We start from the raw sequence: 14,002 nt of genomic DNA on the forward strand, positions 1-14,002 counted from the left end.
TCTTTGCAGCAGGAAAGCACAAACATACCAGCCGAATAGGTTTTCTGAAGTGCACCTTATCCCCTCATTTTTAAGGATCTCCATTCTTTTTCATCACGGGAAGTTTTCTTTTCCAAGGATGGGCAGGAACAGAAAAAAAAAGGATGGAGACAGTGGGAAAATACCAAAAAGGAACTCTTTTCTAGGTAGCTCAGGTTTAAACTCATCTAAACTACCCAATTTAAACCTACCCTTTTCCGTATGATGGCAAATATAGTTCAGCTTCATCTCAGAAGTGGGACTTTATGTTAGAAAAACCTTTAATGAACTTTTACAAATGTGAACATTTTTGTCCTCTTCTGACCTGCCCATAGCAGTAAATACATCTGGCTTCAGAGGATATGCAAAAAAAAAAATCTAAATCATCATTAAATTAACTTCTTCATGGGGAAACCTGTGGAAAATCACCAAATCTACGATAATTTGGCGTAAAATAGTTATAGGAAATTGTTTAGGATAAGCTGGAAAAATTTATTATACCTTATTACTGCTGTCACTCCAGTAACCTTCACACTCCCATCACGTCAATATTTCATGAACACGCTCTTTGTATTGGAGTTGGCCAGACTTGCCAGAAGAATACTCTCTTCTCACCAAATCGGCATGAACGGTGATTTCCAAAACTGAAATAAGTGCAAATGAGCAAATGTCAGTTAACATGTATCAGATATTTTCATTGTATGTGCTATTTAGATGGCGTATTTTATATCATGATCATTTGCTTGGCGAAGTAACTTCTTGTAGATCTCTGCTGATGCATGCTTATCTTTTAAAGGGAATTTATCGTAAAAAAATAAATATTGTCCATAAAACGTTTGCAGATGAACGTTCATTGTCTCCCCTAGAGCCACAATCACTTAATTATTGTTAGAGATCTTTAGATAAAAAGCAGTATGAGATTGCTTCATGATTCAACCTATTCCCATTTAGTTCAAAATTAATCCACAAACAAAGCATGACTGATAATTTCATCCTGGGAATAATCAGTGTTGATAATAGTGTTTGGGGCATGCTAAGACGTTTCTCTTCTCTTCTCTTGTTTAATCATTTACCTATAAAAGCCCACACTACTTTTAACAGCAGGCACAATGCACATGCAACCTAACAGTCACCGTGCGAGACAGGAAAAAACATCTTCTGGGTGGAAAAGATCCAGTTCCTAATTCTAATGTCACTGATTTATGCTTTTCCTGTGCACCTATAGACAAGTCACAGTCTAAACTTCACAGATGTGCTGCGCACTGGCTTCAGATTTGGTATTTACGCACTCATTTTAGGAGGCTTAATTTACTTCTGCTCATTAGTTCATCATCATCTTCTATACCTAGTAGAACAGGGAATGGAAACGAACAGTATTATTCATAAAAACCCTACACACATGCACATCTGTACATGCACATATATACACAGCAACCGATCCGCTGCGAATCTTGCTCCTGTGATACGAATCGTATTGCCCTTTCGCTCTTCGCTGCTCTTCTCTGTCCACGCTTCCTTTTTACTCTGGGAAAGCAAAGAAGTTTTTACCCACCCATCATACTTCATCCACTCTTTGAAAGCTTCTCTTCTCAAGGCCTGTGCATATTGCGTTGGCATGCTACCAAAACCCGCTAACAAACGGCAGATTAAGTGGAAACACGGAAAAGAATTTCAAGCATGTATTATACTTGCTGGGAGTTCAGCGTCCAACTTTTAAGACGAGGGCTGCCCTCTAAACAGGCAAGCCTGGGAATTCAGTTGCAAAACAATTACAGATGCAAGGAAAATACCTTTCCTCTGAGAAAGAAACTCGATGATATTCTGCGGTCTTCAGTAGGCTAAGTTCACTGTGTGCTCTGGAAGAGCTCGGGATGGTCTGTGCTTTCTTGAGACCTTAGTTTCCATCTCCAGCACCGTTCTCTGAGGGATTTATATCATATTGACTAGAATTTTTCTTATGTCAGACTCTTAAAGATGCAGGAGCAGAAGACTGTAATCCTTTCCATTCACAACCACCACAGCCCCTCTATACCCATCTGCTGTTCTGCCTTAAGATACGAGAATAATGAGGCACTCAATTCAGTTCTGCAGGTTATCAGCAGTCATGATCAGATGGACAATGAAATTTATAGTGTCGTGCCTGTATATAGTTTACTTACTTGTGTTTCCTTGATGAACTATGCTGGCTGGATGGCTATCTGTCTTTCTCACGATTTAAAGGTCCGGTTTTAAAAAAGCCCTGATTACAGCATCAAAGCAAATATACTCAGAATGCAATTTCCAAACCTGCCTAGCAATGGCCCAACCCCACGCTGAATGAATACGCTGGCAAAATCTCCACCAACTCAGGTGGGTGCAGGTGAAACGTTGAGCTTTAGCACAACGATTCTGCCCGCGTTATCGAAGACTTCCTTTGCTTTCCAAAAACGATCTGGAATGTTTGCATAGGGCGTACAGTAGAAGGAGACTCTCTGATCCCTGATTACACTAAACTTGCTGCATACTTTTTAAAAAAAAAAAACAGCTTGCTCACATTACTCTAGCTCATCTGCCTTCTGCACAACTCCACTCTGCCAGTCATCTCAAGAGAATAAAAGATCTCAGCCCAACGAAGCAACTGAGAACATAGGACCAATGGATGGGAAATACGTCCCATAAGGCAGGACTGATGTTCTCAAGCCCACATAACATACCATGCACATCCAGAAATCAGGAAAGGTGAATGGACAGCATTTCCTCAATCAAAAAGTAGAATATTTCTGCACTCCAGTGTTCCTCTAAAAACTGTGAGTCTCACTGTTGGCTTCAGAGGAACTTTTTTCTTACTGCATCAACTAAGAGAAAAAGAAGACGGACCTGATTTATGACCTTATACTGACTGGTTCAAATTCCTCCATAGTTTATCGACCCTAAAGTTAACTAAAAAGATGTGCCTCTTTAGTCTAATACGTTATTTTCAGCTTCAACTAATCTGAGCTCATGACTGGCTTTGGAACTGCAATAATTATATGAAAGCTAAGATTGATTATTACTGTCCAAAGACACGAAGTAATTAAGCCTACTGAAAAAAAAAAATAATTAATTACTTCTGTAACAGGTGGAGACAAAAGAAAACTGAAGGAAAATAAACAGCATTGAGGATATTAATACATTCGTTCTGTATCTGAATGTCCTTCCCAATAAGTAACTGAAACGAGATTGAAAGCGCAACCCAAGTATAGCACAAATACAAGAATGTCTGCATTGAAATTCCATAACTTTTCTTTATTCACTGTGATACATTCAAACAAAAGTGCTCCAGATAACAGCCATTAAGTAAAGGAAATGAAAATAAAAAGGCAGAAAAAAGACCATCAGATACATATGCTGATTATTCGTATTTCAAAGCATTAGTAACTGCTTGTATCTGAGTGCACCAAAAGCCCACATGAGGGTCCATGTTTTTGTACGCTGCACCAATAAAAATAATAACCATAGGCAGCTCTAGCAAAAAATGTTTTTCAGAACTAGAGCCAAAGATAAAGCACCATCAGGCATATGTTTACAAATGCCATAGTAATTAGTAGAGTGTAAGAAAGGCTTAGCTGAATTAACTTGTACAGCATAGGGAAGCCCTGCTTAGATTCATTCCTTCCCAGCTCTGCCATTTCACACCAGGGACTTGCATTTGCCCCAAAACACCAAGCACCACGGGCAACTTGGTAAGCTTCAGGAGACAGGGAGAGATGGATGGAAGAGAAACTGGAATGAGAGCCAGTGTCTATCCTCCTATTTAAAAAAATAATATTGGCACGGCAGCACGCGCTTAACCATGTTTCTGCAATACAGTGGCACAATCCACCGAGAAACACTGTTTGTACAGACCACACTGACTTCCCAATGCTGTTTTCTGAGCTACAAGTATTTGGCTGGACTGATTTTACCTATAAAAGACAGTTCTTGTTTCAAACTGCAATTCTGCTATAGTAAAAATGTAAGTCACTGTTACCTATAAGAGACAGCAGAGCATCACTTCATAGCAAACTCAGATTGCACCCTATAATGTGGCTCTATTCCAGCTGCAGAATTACTGAACTCTGCATTTGCCAAGAATTATTTGTAACTCAACAATTTGATAGGGAGGAGGATTCCTACCCCAAACAACACAATAAACACAAGTCAAGATGCCATACAAATTACACCGTCAAAGGGATATGATAGAGAGACACTTATAAATCTAGGGTCCCTCTACCTGGTGTATTTTTAGGTAGAACAGCATGGATCTTCAACAAAAAGGGGGAACACTCAGTAGAACCCTTGTCCTGCTCTCCCCTTTACCTGCTTTGCAGGCGGCAATTCAGATGACCAGCAAGAGCCAAGACAGGCTTCCCCTCTGAAAATCTGAGTTGCTGACATGAGATTTCCCTTAAAAGATCTAAGTAGGTCCTAACAGAAAACAAGCCTCTGTCCCCATATGCTTTCTATAACAGTATATTCATAGGGATCCTGCTAGGTGTAAGGCTATGCCCCAGCTGCTATAAAGATTTAAGCCCATATATGATTTGTGTTTCCCAAAGCAGGACGCAATGGCACTGCTCATATGACCAACATCATCTTCACAGTCAAGTCCTTGCAACATCAAGGTCTGTTTGCTCAAAAAGCATTTTTCTTAACTATGTTACTAATAAAGTCTCAAATCACTCAGGCCGAAAGAAGGTTAGAAGTGTTATGCAGTTATTTACCCTTCACGCTATTTGTGTGGCATTCATCTCCTACAGCGCATGCCTTGCCCTTTTCACACTCTCTTTCTCATGCAGGAACACAAAGCTGTAATGTTTGGGTTGCAAACACTATTAAATGCCCCTCTTCAGCCCCCAACAGCATAGAAATATTTTCTTTTAAAAGTTCAGATCAAAGCATTTCTACTAATCCTAGGATTTATTAAAACAAACGTTGTAGGCATGAGATAGTCAACAGCGTCCCTTTTACAAGATTCTTTGGAGACGGTTCTGATTTCGTACTGTTTACTGATCCGCCCCTAATTAATCTTCAGTTGCTCAGCTGCAAATTCAGCAAGTCCACCTGCTCCTTCCCCACCCAGCAGACGTTCCTTTCTCCCCAGTTTCGAGCTGTAATGACAGCACCACACAGCCCCTCTCCTGACAACAAGGTGGCTTGCTTGAAAAGCTATGTATCATATCCCGATGTTACCAGATCGTATCACACACATTTGCAGCAGAAGTCTAGCCTGTCCTCAGATGAGTAATTAAAACCAGTCATTAAGTGCTTTCAAGGAGTTTCATTGTCTTTATCCTTCCCTGCAGTCAAGGTAGTTGCCTTTGATCCAGTAACAGATCTGTGCGTATTTGAGGGGTGTGATGCGAACAGCTACATTGAAATCCTGTGGGGTGCCATTCATGTCCACCCACTGATGGCCTGAAAATATTCCAATAATTTTACGCTCCCATTTGTGATTCTGCCTCTTCCACATCCTCACGTACACCCCAGATCCACTCGCACCTGGCTGGGCATCGCACTGCTGGTACAACAGGTCATATGTTTCATCTTTGACATCACAGAAACGGTAAACCAGGTTTCCCGGACGATCGTTGTCGTAACCAGAGAAGTGAATCCTCCCTCCAGGCAAGTGTCTTGCTGGTGGGCTCACACCTATCTTCATAAACTTTCTTTTATGAGGCTTCTTGAGCTCCAGCAGGGCATAGTCATAATCCATGCCAATGTCATTGGCATTGCCTTTGATCCATCCTTTGGGGACATGTGTCCGTTTCACTCGGATCCACTGGAATTTCATTTTCTCAGGCATTGCTGAGTTGGTGATATTGGCCCCTTTGCTGCCATCTTTCAGTTTGGGCTTTAGGAACCCCACCCGCAGTTTCTGAGCTCCTTTGACGTAACTCTTGCCATCATGGATACAATGAGCGGCAGTAAGAACATGCTTTTCAGCCACTAGCGTCCCCGTGCAACCTGTAGATAGCTTTACCGATGTGGAGAATGGGTAATTCAACAAGAAGTCTTTCCCAAAAATGCTAAACCTGCTGTCATAGCCATAGATCTGCCTCTTAGTTCGAGATTTGCCTTGAGACCCATCACCACTGTTGCTCAGAATATATATGCCCACTTCAGTTTCAGTGAGGCTCCCATTAGCGTACAAGGTTTCATAGGACAGGTAGTTCTTCACTTCTTCGTAAGTTGGCAGCGGAGAACTTTTGTGGCACGTTGGGCCACAGGGAGATACCACTTCCAGTCTGGCTTCAGCATCAAACTGCGGTTTGTCCAAGTTAAGGGTAGACTGTGGCAGGATAACTGGAACTCTATAAGATGGCCAAGTTGGCTTCCAGTGGGAACTGGAGGGCATCACATCTTTAGCAGCACACAAAAGGAGGATTAAAGTGGACAAGCCTGCCATTCTGAATGCCGGTCTGTGGAAAGCAAAAGGAAGTCCAGTTACTCATCCAAACATGTTGCAAGATTAATCTACCTTGCTAAGTAATGGCTTGCTAACCAAGTATAATATAATAAGTATAATATAATAAGGGTCAAGCGATTTGAACGGAGCCAACTATCATTAAGGTCTTCAGGCTTCTCAGCATTAAACTAATACCTTAGCAAGTATCCTAAAACAAGTATCCCAGGTCAACACTGAAACACTCTGCATTTAACCTTTAGATGGGCTGAGCCACCAACTCCCAGTTGACATCAGTGGGAAATTATGGTATTTGTCTTCACACAGTGTAAAGAAAATTCAGACTCTGTAAACTGCATTTGGAAACCATAGCTCCTGCAGAGAGTAAATGTGTCTTACTTCAGCTAGATTACAGCATTCTCTGAAACCTCCCACCTACTCTCTGAGTCCACTGAGAGAGGTCCTTAAATCACCTCACACTGTTTGCTGTCTTAGCCAGAGACATCAAGGTGATGGTAGGAACAGCCAGGTGGACGAAGAAGGTAACCTGAACAGGAGCTGGGTTGCAGAACACGACTGCGTGGGAGACTCACTTCCCCTTGCAACTCATACCAGAGGAAGGTTTCTGCTCCACGTAGCATTCGCTCTCCCCTAGGCTTACATGAGAAAGGGTGATATGATTACAGGAGGGCAGCCAATGAAGTAAGTTTACAATTCTTGAGGGAATTTTCAGTTAACATACTGGCTTATTCCTTTATAAACTCAATTAATTAGAAATGCAAACCAAGCCCCTCTGAGCACAGGGAGGCAAACGGGACTGTAAATGTGTTTATGAACCCCAGGCAGAGTGCCTCAGACTGCAGAGAACAGCGTGCACTAGTACTGTGTCAAGAAAATGTGTAACTTTAGTTTATTTGAAAATTAGCCATACAGCTGAATCGCTGCAGGAGGCATTGCGCCCTGGGCAGGAAGGCAGGCAGGATCTCCCTCATACAAAGATTATTCAAACAAAACTTCACAATTATGTTGAGCTTACACATATTTAAAACCCTGCTGAGGTGACACTGATCACAACTGCAGGATCATTCCTGAAATACCTCAAACAAGTAAACCAAAGCAAGTCATGCAGGAGATGACCATAGCTATCTAAGAATGAAAAAGAAAAATCCTTCTCTCCAATGCTTTTTGTAGGAATACTCCATCCCTAAGATGCACTAAAAAAGACTTCCAAAGCTACAGACTGCTAAAGTCCAAAGGTGTCCAACTCAAATATTGGGCCTGGATTCTTCCATTGTTGGTAGCATCCTCTTTGGGAATGGAGGCTATAATTAAAGCACACAATGTTCAAAATATCACTTGACTCATGCAGGATATCAAAACATTTCCATTCCAAAAAACAGATGCAGATGAACAGAGCTGATGCTACTGATGCCCACAGAGGCAGGTACTGACTCTTCAAGGAGCGACCAGACATTCTATTGGTAATTTTTTTCATTAACAAACAGGACATCTTTAAAGGGATGTATTTTTTCCTAGAAGGGCTAAGCTCTATAGAATGTGTTGTTTTATACCTAACAGGCAAGTCATCTGGGAAAATACAGGTAATTTTAAACATGAAGCAAAACTGCACAATTTTGGATGTCCCCAAATTGGAAAATACTTGCTATGTATTCAAGGAAAACCATCAGCTCCTCTGGGTCCTTCCATGGCAGAGATTAATATTTGATGTGGCTGGGTTTTGCAAGCTATCAAATGAGATGACAGTCTCATGTTGGTATAAGGATGGCCTAGGGAACACACGCTGTATATCAAATACACTTGTTGTATAACAGTGATTAGGAAAACACAGAAAAAGAAGGTAATGGACAAATGATACCACTCCATCCCCACAAAGACAATATACACTAGCATTACTCAACTGCGAACTGTCCTACTTGTGACAGTGAGGGCTCTACGCAGAAATCTTTACTGGTCTCCCGGTTAGAAGCTGAGAGCAGACTAAATCACAGTTCTGCTGTGCATTAGGTAGCAGATCCTGTTATTAAGAACACGTATTTATAAGCAGTCTGCTCTCATCTGCTTCACACCAAAGTTATTTCCACAAATTACATTTGAAGCTTTCCTGGTAGACGGAATCCCTGTCTAAATTGCACCACCCATGCCGCTTCTTGGATCTAAAAATCATTCATGCTAACTGAGCGAATGCTGGCCTTTGGCTGGTTTATTTAGCTGGCAGGAGAAAATTAGAAGTGTCTTCGTTGTTATTTGCACAAGCAGCAAGATTCCCTCGTGCTTGTGAGCACAGGAACCTGACAAAGGGACTGCGTGCCCAACAGCTTCTCTGCTTCCTCCGAGAGCATCATCGGGGCTGAGAAGAGAAATTAGCTCTCCCTGCAACCTGCCCTCCCTCATCTCCCTACCATCACCGCTGCAGCAAGGCCAGCACTTTCCCAGGCAGTTTTAGACAGTAGAGGGCAGCCGCCCAATGAAGAGAACAAGACAGGAGCTGGGACTCAAGTTGGTCCCCAAAAAAGGCTTCAGAAGACGGTATCTGTGCTTGCGCTGTGCTCTGTAAAGCAGTACTTACTCGGCTTCACGTCTCTGAGCAAGCCTTCCCGCACCCCTCCCCTGCTGCCTCTGTGCTAACGATCACATTGCAGATATATGGGATAAAAAAGCCTTTTCATCAGTTAGAGAACTTTTCTATTACTTAAAATGTTATTAAAACCTAACAATGAAATACAGTTGTGAGTTTATACCTGACCATAGAAGCTAAACAGTGCTCACAAACCGAGGCATTTACTGAACTCTTTGTAATCGAGACATAACTGGTACCAAATCAGTTCTGGGCTACAGTAAATAGAATAAATATGTCTTATTTATAACAAGATGCCAAATTAGTGCATAGTACTTTCTGTGTAGATAGAACCATAGAATCATAGAATCGTTAATGTTGGAAAGGACCCTTAAGATCATCAAGATCTTCCTCTTTAAAAAATAAAATGGTTAAGCAGAAAAATGAAGGAATTTAAAACGTAGTCTAAATTTAAAGAGAGACCTACCAGTTAGCCTCTTCTTTCCTTTTCCTTTATCTTTTCCTTTTTGTTTAAAACAAAACCAAAAAGCTGAAGAAAACAGGGTTAACACTCTCTACGTTCAGCTACGTACCCGTGGGTGACCCTGAAAGACGTTCTCAAACAGAACAAACTGGTAAGAAGCGAGTACTTCCCTGAACGGCTATCACAAAACGATACTGAATGAATTACGATGTGCTGCTCTACTGTAGTACTGCTCTTCTGTTTCTATTTAAACTGTGTCATAAACTCAATCCACCCTTTGACTCAGTACAAAGCCCTGCTCTGATATCCAGCCTAGGAACCCCCTAGAAAGCGGTTTGTACATAATCACACTTGCTAATGGCATTAAAATTTAGAGAATGGAAACAGTGACAGCCACCCCAGGGCTCCCCACGCCGCTAAAACACTTTACAGACACATTTCCCTGTCTGCTATGGGCATTCACGCCTTGAGATAGATGTTGGTGAAAGAGAACTGCCTTGTTCAGGACGGACATGAATCATTTTCTAATAAGCAAGTAATTTTTCTGGAAGAGTTCACTACTTCAGGGGTGGTTCTTGTAATAGATGGTTAAATAACAATAAATCTTGGAACGTACAGTATGAAAGCCTGTGAAGCAAACAGTCTCCATTACATTTTGAAATGAAGAAAGTTTTTCCACAGTGCTGGAAGCCAGAATGGCAAAAAAACATGGAAAAAAAAAAAGGGGAAGAAAGAAAACCAAGAAAGTACAAGAGAAAAACCTGCCTCAAACCAAATTACAAAGGTGAACTAAATCACTGTCACTGCCGTGCCAAAATACCTCACCTGCTTTTCATAATCACAGAACTTGTTAAACCACAGGAAAAATAATTGAGTCCTGCTTTAAGAATGACAGAAGCCTTACTGCCATTAAAATCTAACATCTCTATTAGCCTGCCTGCGATGCTGCGGATGGTGTGAGAGTTACGCTGCCTCACCCGCCAGACTGGGGGCTGTAAGAAGAGATGCCTCAGAAAACCTGCAACGAACTTTGATACCGGCAGGCCAGGGCGTCTATTAACGTATACAACGGGCACAGCGGGTATTTTGACACGTGTGTCAGTGACACACACACACACAGAGGAAAGGGATCATATTATATGCTTACCACTTAGTCCAATTCCTATAGAATAATTTGACTGCCTCCTTTCGCCCTCTTTCCTTTCCTCTTTCTCTCGCCCTGCATGTAAAGCAGCTTCGGTTTCACTGTACAAGAGCAAACTGTGTTACAGGCAGACGGTGATGGTCAACTTGAATAAAAGGGCAAGCTGTAAGCAATGACACGAGTCCTCAGGGCTACCAAACCACCTGGGCGATGCACGGCACCGGGGCAGCCACGCAAGCGGGGTCTCCGGTGGGACCCCACCGAGCCCTCGGACCTCGCTCGGGGCAGCGGGCGAACAACTGCCGCCGGCTCCAGCAACCACTTCACTGAAGAGATGGTGTCATAACATGTCTTAGAAACCCAGAATACTGATGTTCCCAGTCACGGTGAGGAATCAAACTACAGGACCGCAGCGGCTCCACCGGAGAGCCGCTTCTGACGCCTCGCCAGTGTGAAAAGCAGCAAAGGCGAATTTTTTGTCAGCGGTTTGCTCCCCGGGCGCCCCTTCAAAGTCAGGCACCGGCACCCGCGAGCAGCGCTGCTCGCCGCTCCGGCCGCCCCGGCGGCGGGGACCCGAGGCGGGGAGAAGCCCGCTTATCCCTTTTGTTCGCCCGCCGCCGGAGAGGCGGAGGCGGCTGCGCTCCCCTCGATGCCCGCGGGGTTAAAAATTAAGCTCAGCGAGGAGGGCTCGCCCCGAGCCGGGACAGAGGCTCCCGCAGCGCGGCCGGCGGCAGCGCCCGGCGGGGACGAGCCGGGCCGGTGCCCCGCAGCGCCGGGCTCCCCGCGGCTCCGCGCCCGCCGGCAGGTGAGGCGCTGGCCCCGGGGCACCGAGGGGCGAGAACGGCTCTCGCCGTCCTCCCCGCCGCCCTTTCGTCCCCGGGGGTGACCCGCACCCCGCGGCACGCTCCCGACCGGCGGGACCCGCTACTTACCCGCTCCCCGCGGCGGCGGCTTCTCCAGCAGCCGTCAGGCAGGTGGCGGGGCCGGTCCCATCACTCCCGCCGCCTCCGCGGGGCTCGGGGCGCCTCCCCGCTCCCTCCCGCCGGGCGCCTTCCCTCAGAGGCGCGCTCCGAGCGGGGCGGAGCGGGGCGGGGCGGAGCGGCGCCTCCCGCAGGTGGCTCCCGCCGCCGCCGCCGCTGCCGCCGAGCCCCGCTCCGCTCCGCTCCGCAGCGCTCCCGGCGGCCCAGCCGCCCGCTGCCCGTCCCACCGTCCGCCCGCGGCCGCGGGGGGCCGCGCCGGGCGAGGCCGGGGCCGAGGCCGAGGCCGTCCCTCCGCGCAGGGGTCCCCCCGCGGGCCGCCTCCCCAGTGCACCCTGTGGGGCGTCACCCCCTTTTTTTCCTCTTATACTGCTATTTTCATGTCTTTCCTGAGGAAAACCCTATTTTTTTCCCTCATCCTTGTTTTTATTCACGGTGTGCCGGCACTGCGGGCAGCTCAGGGGCCACCAGCCCCTCACCCCAGGCCGCCCCAAAGCTTGGGGTGGGAGGTTTCGGGGTGCATTGGTGGCACCTTCATGGCTCTTTGTCCCCAAGGTCTGGGTCCCCAGCGTGGCAGGTCCCTTCTCGGAGGGTCCCCAAGTGTGGGGTGAACCTCGGGGTCCCTCCTGCCATCGCAGGGCATAAGTGGATGCTCCAGGAGCTCTGCGGTCTGTCACCGATGTTGCCCCATCAAGCAGGTATTTGAATTTAATTGTCAGACGCATTCTTTTCATGGGTTTTAATTACTCATCCTTCTTGAATCCTTATAATGATACCTGGCAAGAAAAAAGGAAACCGGAGCCAAGAAGGCAAAAATCCTGCAATGTGTTTTAACTCCACGAGAAAAATCCACAAAAGGTTTTGCCAAAATTCCCAGCTGATCGCCATTACCCCAGAAAGGAAATATAAATTTCACAGGAATCAATTTATTTGCTGCCTTCTGCTGACTACTTCACCCCACTGCTACCCTTACAAAGGACCAGGAGAGCTTGAAGCATGGCAAAAACTCTGCCCCACACACAGACCCTCTGTGAGGAGCTGAGATGTTACAGGATCTTCCGCTCTTGGATGTAATTTTTCTAATTTGCATTTACTTGCGCCTAGCACCAACCCCAGCTGGGTCTGTGGAAAGGTTTTAACAGACGATTGGAAAAAGCAAGTGCTATAAATATCATAACTACTCAGACCGGTCTTTCTGAACTATGAATGATTAGAGGAGAATTACAACGTGAGGGAGGGGTCCCAAGGGGTAGATGGCAAACATCTCCAGCAGAAACACAGCTAGAGAATACAACTGGCGTCAGGGGGAAGCGAGGGCTGGTGACACCAGTTCAGCTGCTCTTGGGCCACGAGGAAATGATCATGCAACAGCGAGGAGGATACCTGGAGTATCAGTAGGCAGCTAGCAACTAAGACCCCATCGGCAATACCATACTAATCACAGGTCCTTCCTTATCTGGACTCTGTGTCTACTCACATCCCAATTAGATACGCAGTCCCGCTGCTCAGGAGGCTTCACCCTGTACCTCTGCTGTTCTGCATGGATGGAGGAGTTGGCCCTTGTCTTGTAGGGGGTGAAAGCGTTGTGAGGTTTGGTTATGTAGCGAGAGTCAGGGCTGCAGCGGTGGTCCAGGCGGGCTCTTGCTTTCCATGGGCATACAGCCTCTTCTGCCACAACTGCCGTGTGTGCTCCGGGGCCTTCCCAGCTTTCCTCTCGCAGGTCCTCCTGACTGCAGTAGGTCACCACACCAAACGAGGCCTCTTGATCTCTTTTACTCTTCTGAAAATGTACAGATTGACCACAGTCCCCTCTAGATGACTGCAAACCCTCCACTGAACAACCCTCTATATGTCCCTTTCCTGCTTTATCTCAAATGTATCAGTCTTCCTGTACCACCCTGCTGTTTTCAAGAGTCTCAGTGGGAAAGAAGGAACAAATATTAGCATAATTGTTCCCTTCTTTGTATGTTTTCCCCAATTTTTTATTTACAGGGACTGAATAAATTCTGACTAAAGAAAGACCATTTGATCTCCAGACACAAATTCAAATGGATGCAATCCTAGGAGATACGGCACTGAGAGAAAAGTTTAGGGCAGACAGGGGAGCAGAGATACAGGACAGTGCTAAGATACACACGGTGGGATTCACCTCACGTATCTCTAGGGATTTGGGATGCCCTGGGCTGTCCATGACGCAGCACAGGACTACAGACCTTCCCCATCTGGAGCAGCAGCTGAACGTCAGTGCTGGAAAAGATGAAGACACCCCATCCAAAAGAAGTATCTGTGTAAATGTCCATAGTTAGAGAGATCCCACCACACTTCTTACGGTTTCCTGGTGTGTCTCTGTCTTCCTGCGACCGACTGCTGTCTCACTACCTCTGACTAGGGGAAAGGATCA

General features: G+C 45.5%; 1 protein-coding gene across 2 annotated transcripts; it reads right to left on the reverse strand.

Moving 5' to 3' along the window:
* Positions 1–3,261: 3,261 nt before the first annotated feature.
* Positions 3,262–11,726, reverse strand: PRSS23 (serine protease 23). 2 transcript variants are annotated; one of them, XM_087758733.1, is made up of 3 exons: positions 11,557–11,726; positions 10,628–10,725; positions 3,262–6,437 (listed from the first exon to the last, which is right to left on the reverse strand). In XM_087758733.1, the coding sequence occupies exon 3, from the start codon at positions 6,422–6,424 to the stop codon at positions 5,306–5,308; it is 1,119 nt and encodes a 372-aa protein (XP_087614859.1). In that variant the 5' UTR covers positions 6,425–6,437; positions 10,628–10,725; positions 11,557–11,726; the 3' UTR covers positions 3,262–5,305. The 2 variants fall into 2 exon arrangements, with proteins under 2 accessions (XP_087614859.1, XP_087614858.1); XM_087758732.1 differs by lacking the exon at positions 10,628–10,725 and having other exon boundaries at positions 11,557–11,724.
* Positions 11,727–14,002: the final 2,276 nt, after the last annotated feature.

The sequence above is a fragment of the Nipponia nippon genome, unplaced genomic scaffold (assembly GCF_047370975.1).
Source record: "Nipponia nippon isolate SJK-2023a ecotype South Korea unplaced genomic scaffold, ASM4737097v1 scaffold_2, whole genome shotgun sequence".
NCBI lineage: Eukaryota > Metazoa > Chordata > Aves > Pelecaniformes > Threskiornithidae > Nipponia > Nipponia nippon.

What these genes read in the sequence shown, in the direction of transcription:
- PRSS23 (XM_087758733.1), bottom strand. Translation starts at nt 6,424, where the DNA reads ATGGCAGGCTTGTCCACTTTAATCCTCCTTTTGTGTGCTGCTAAAGAT.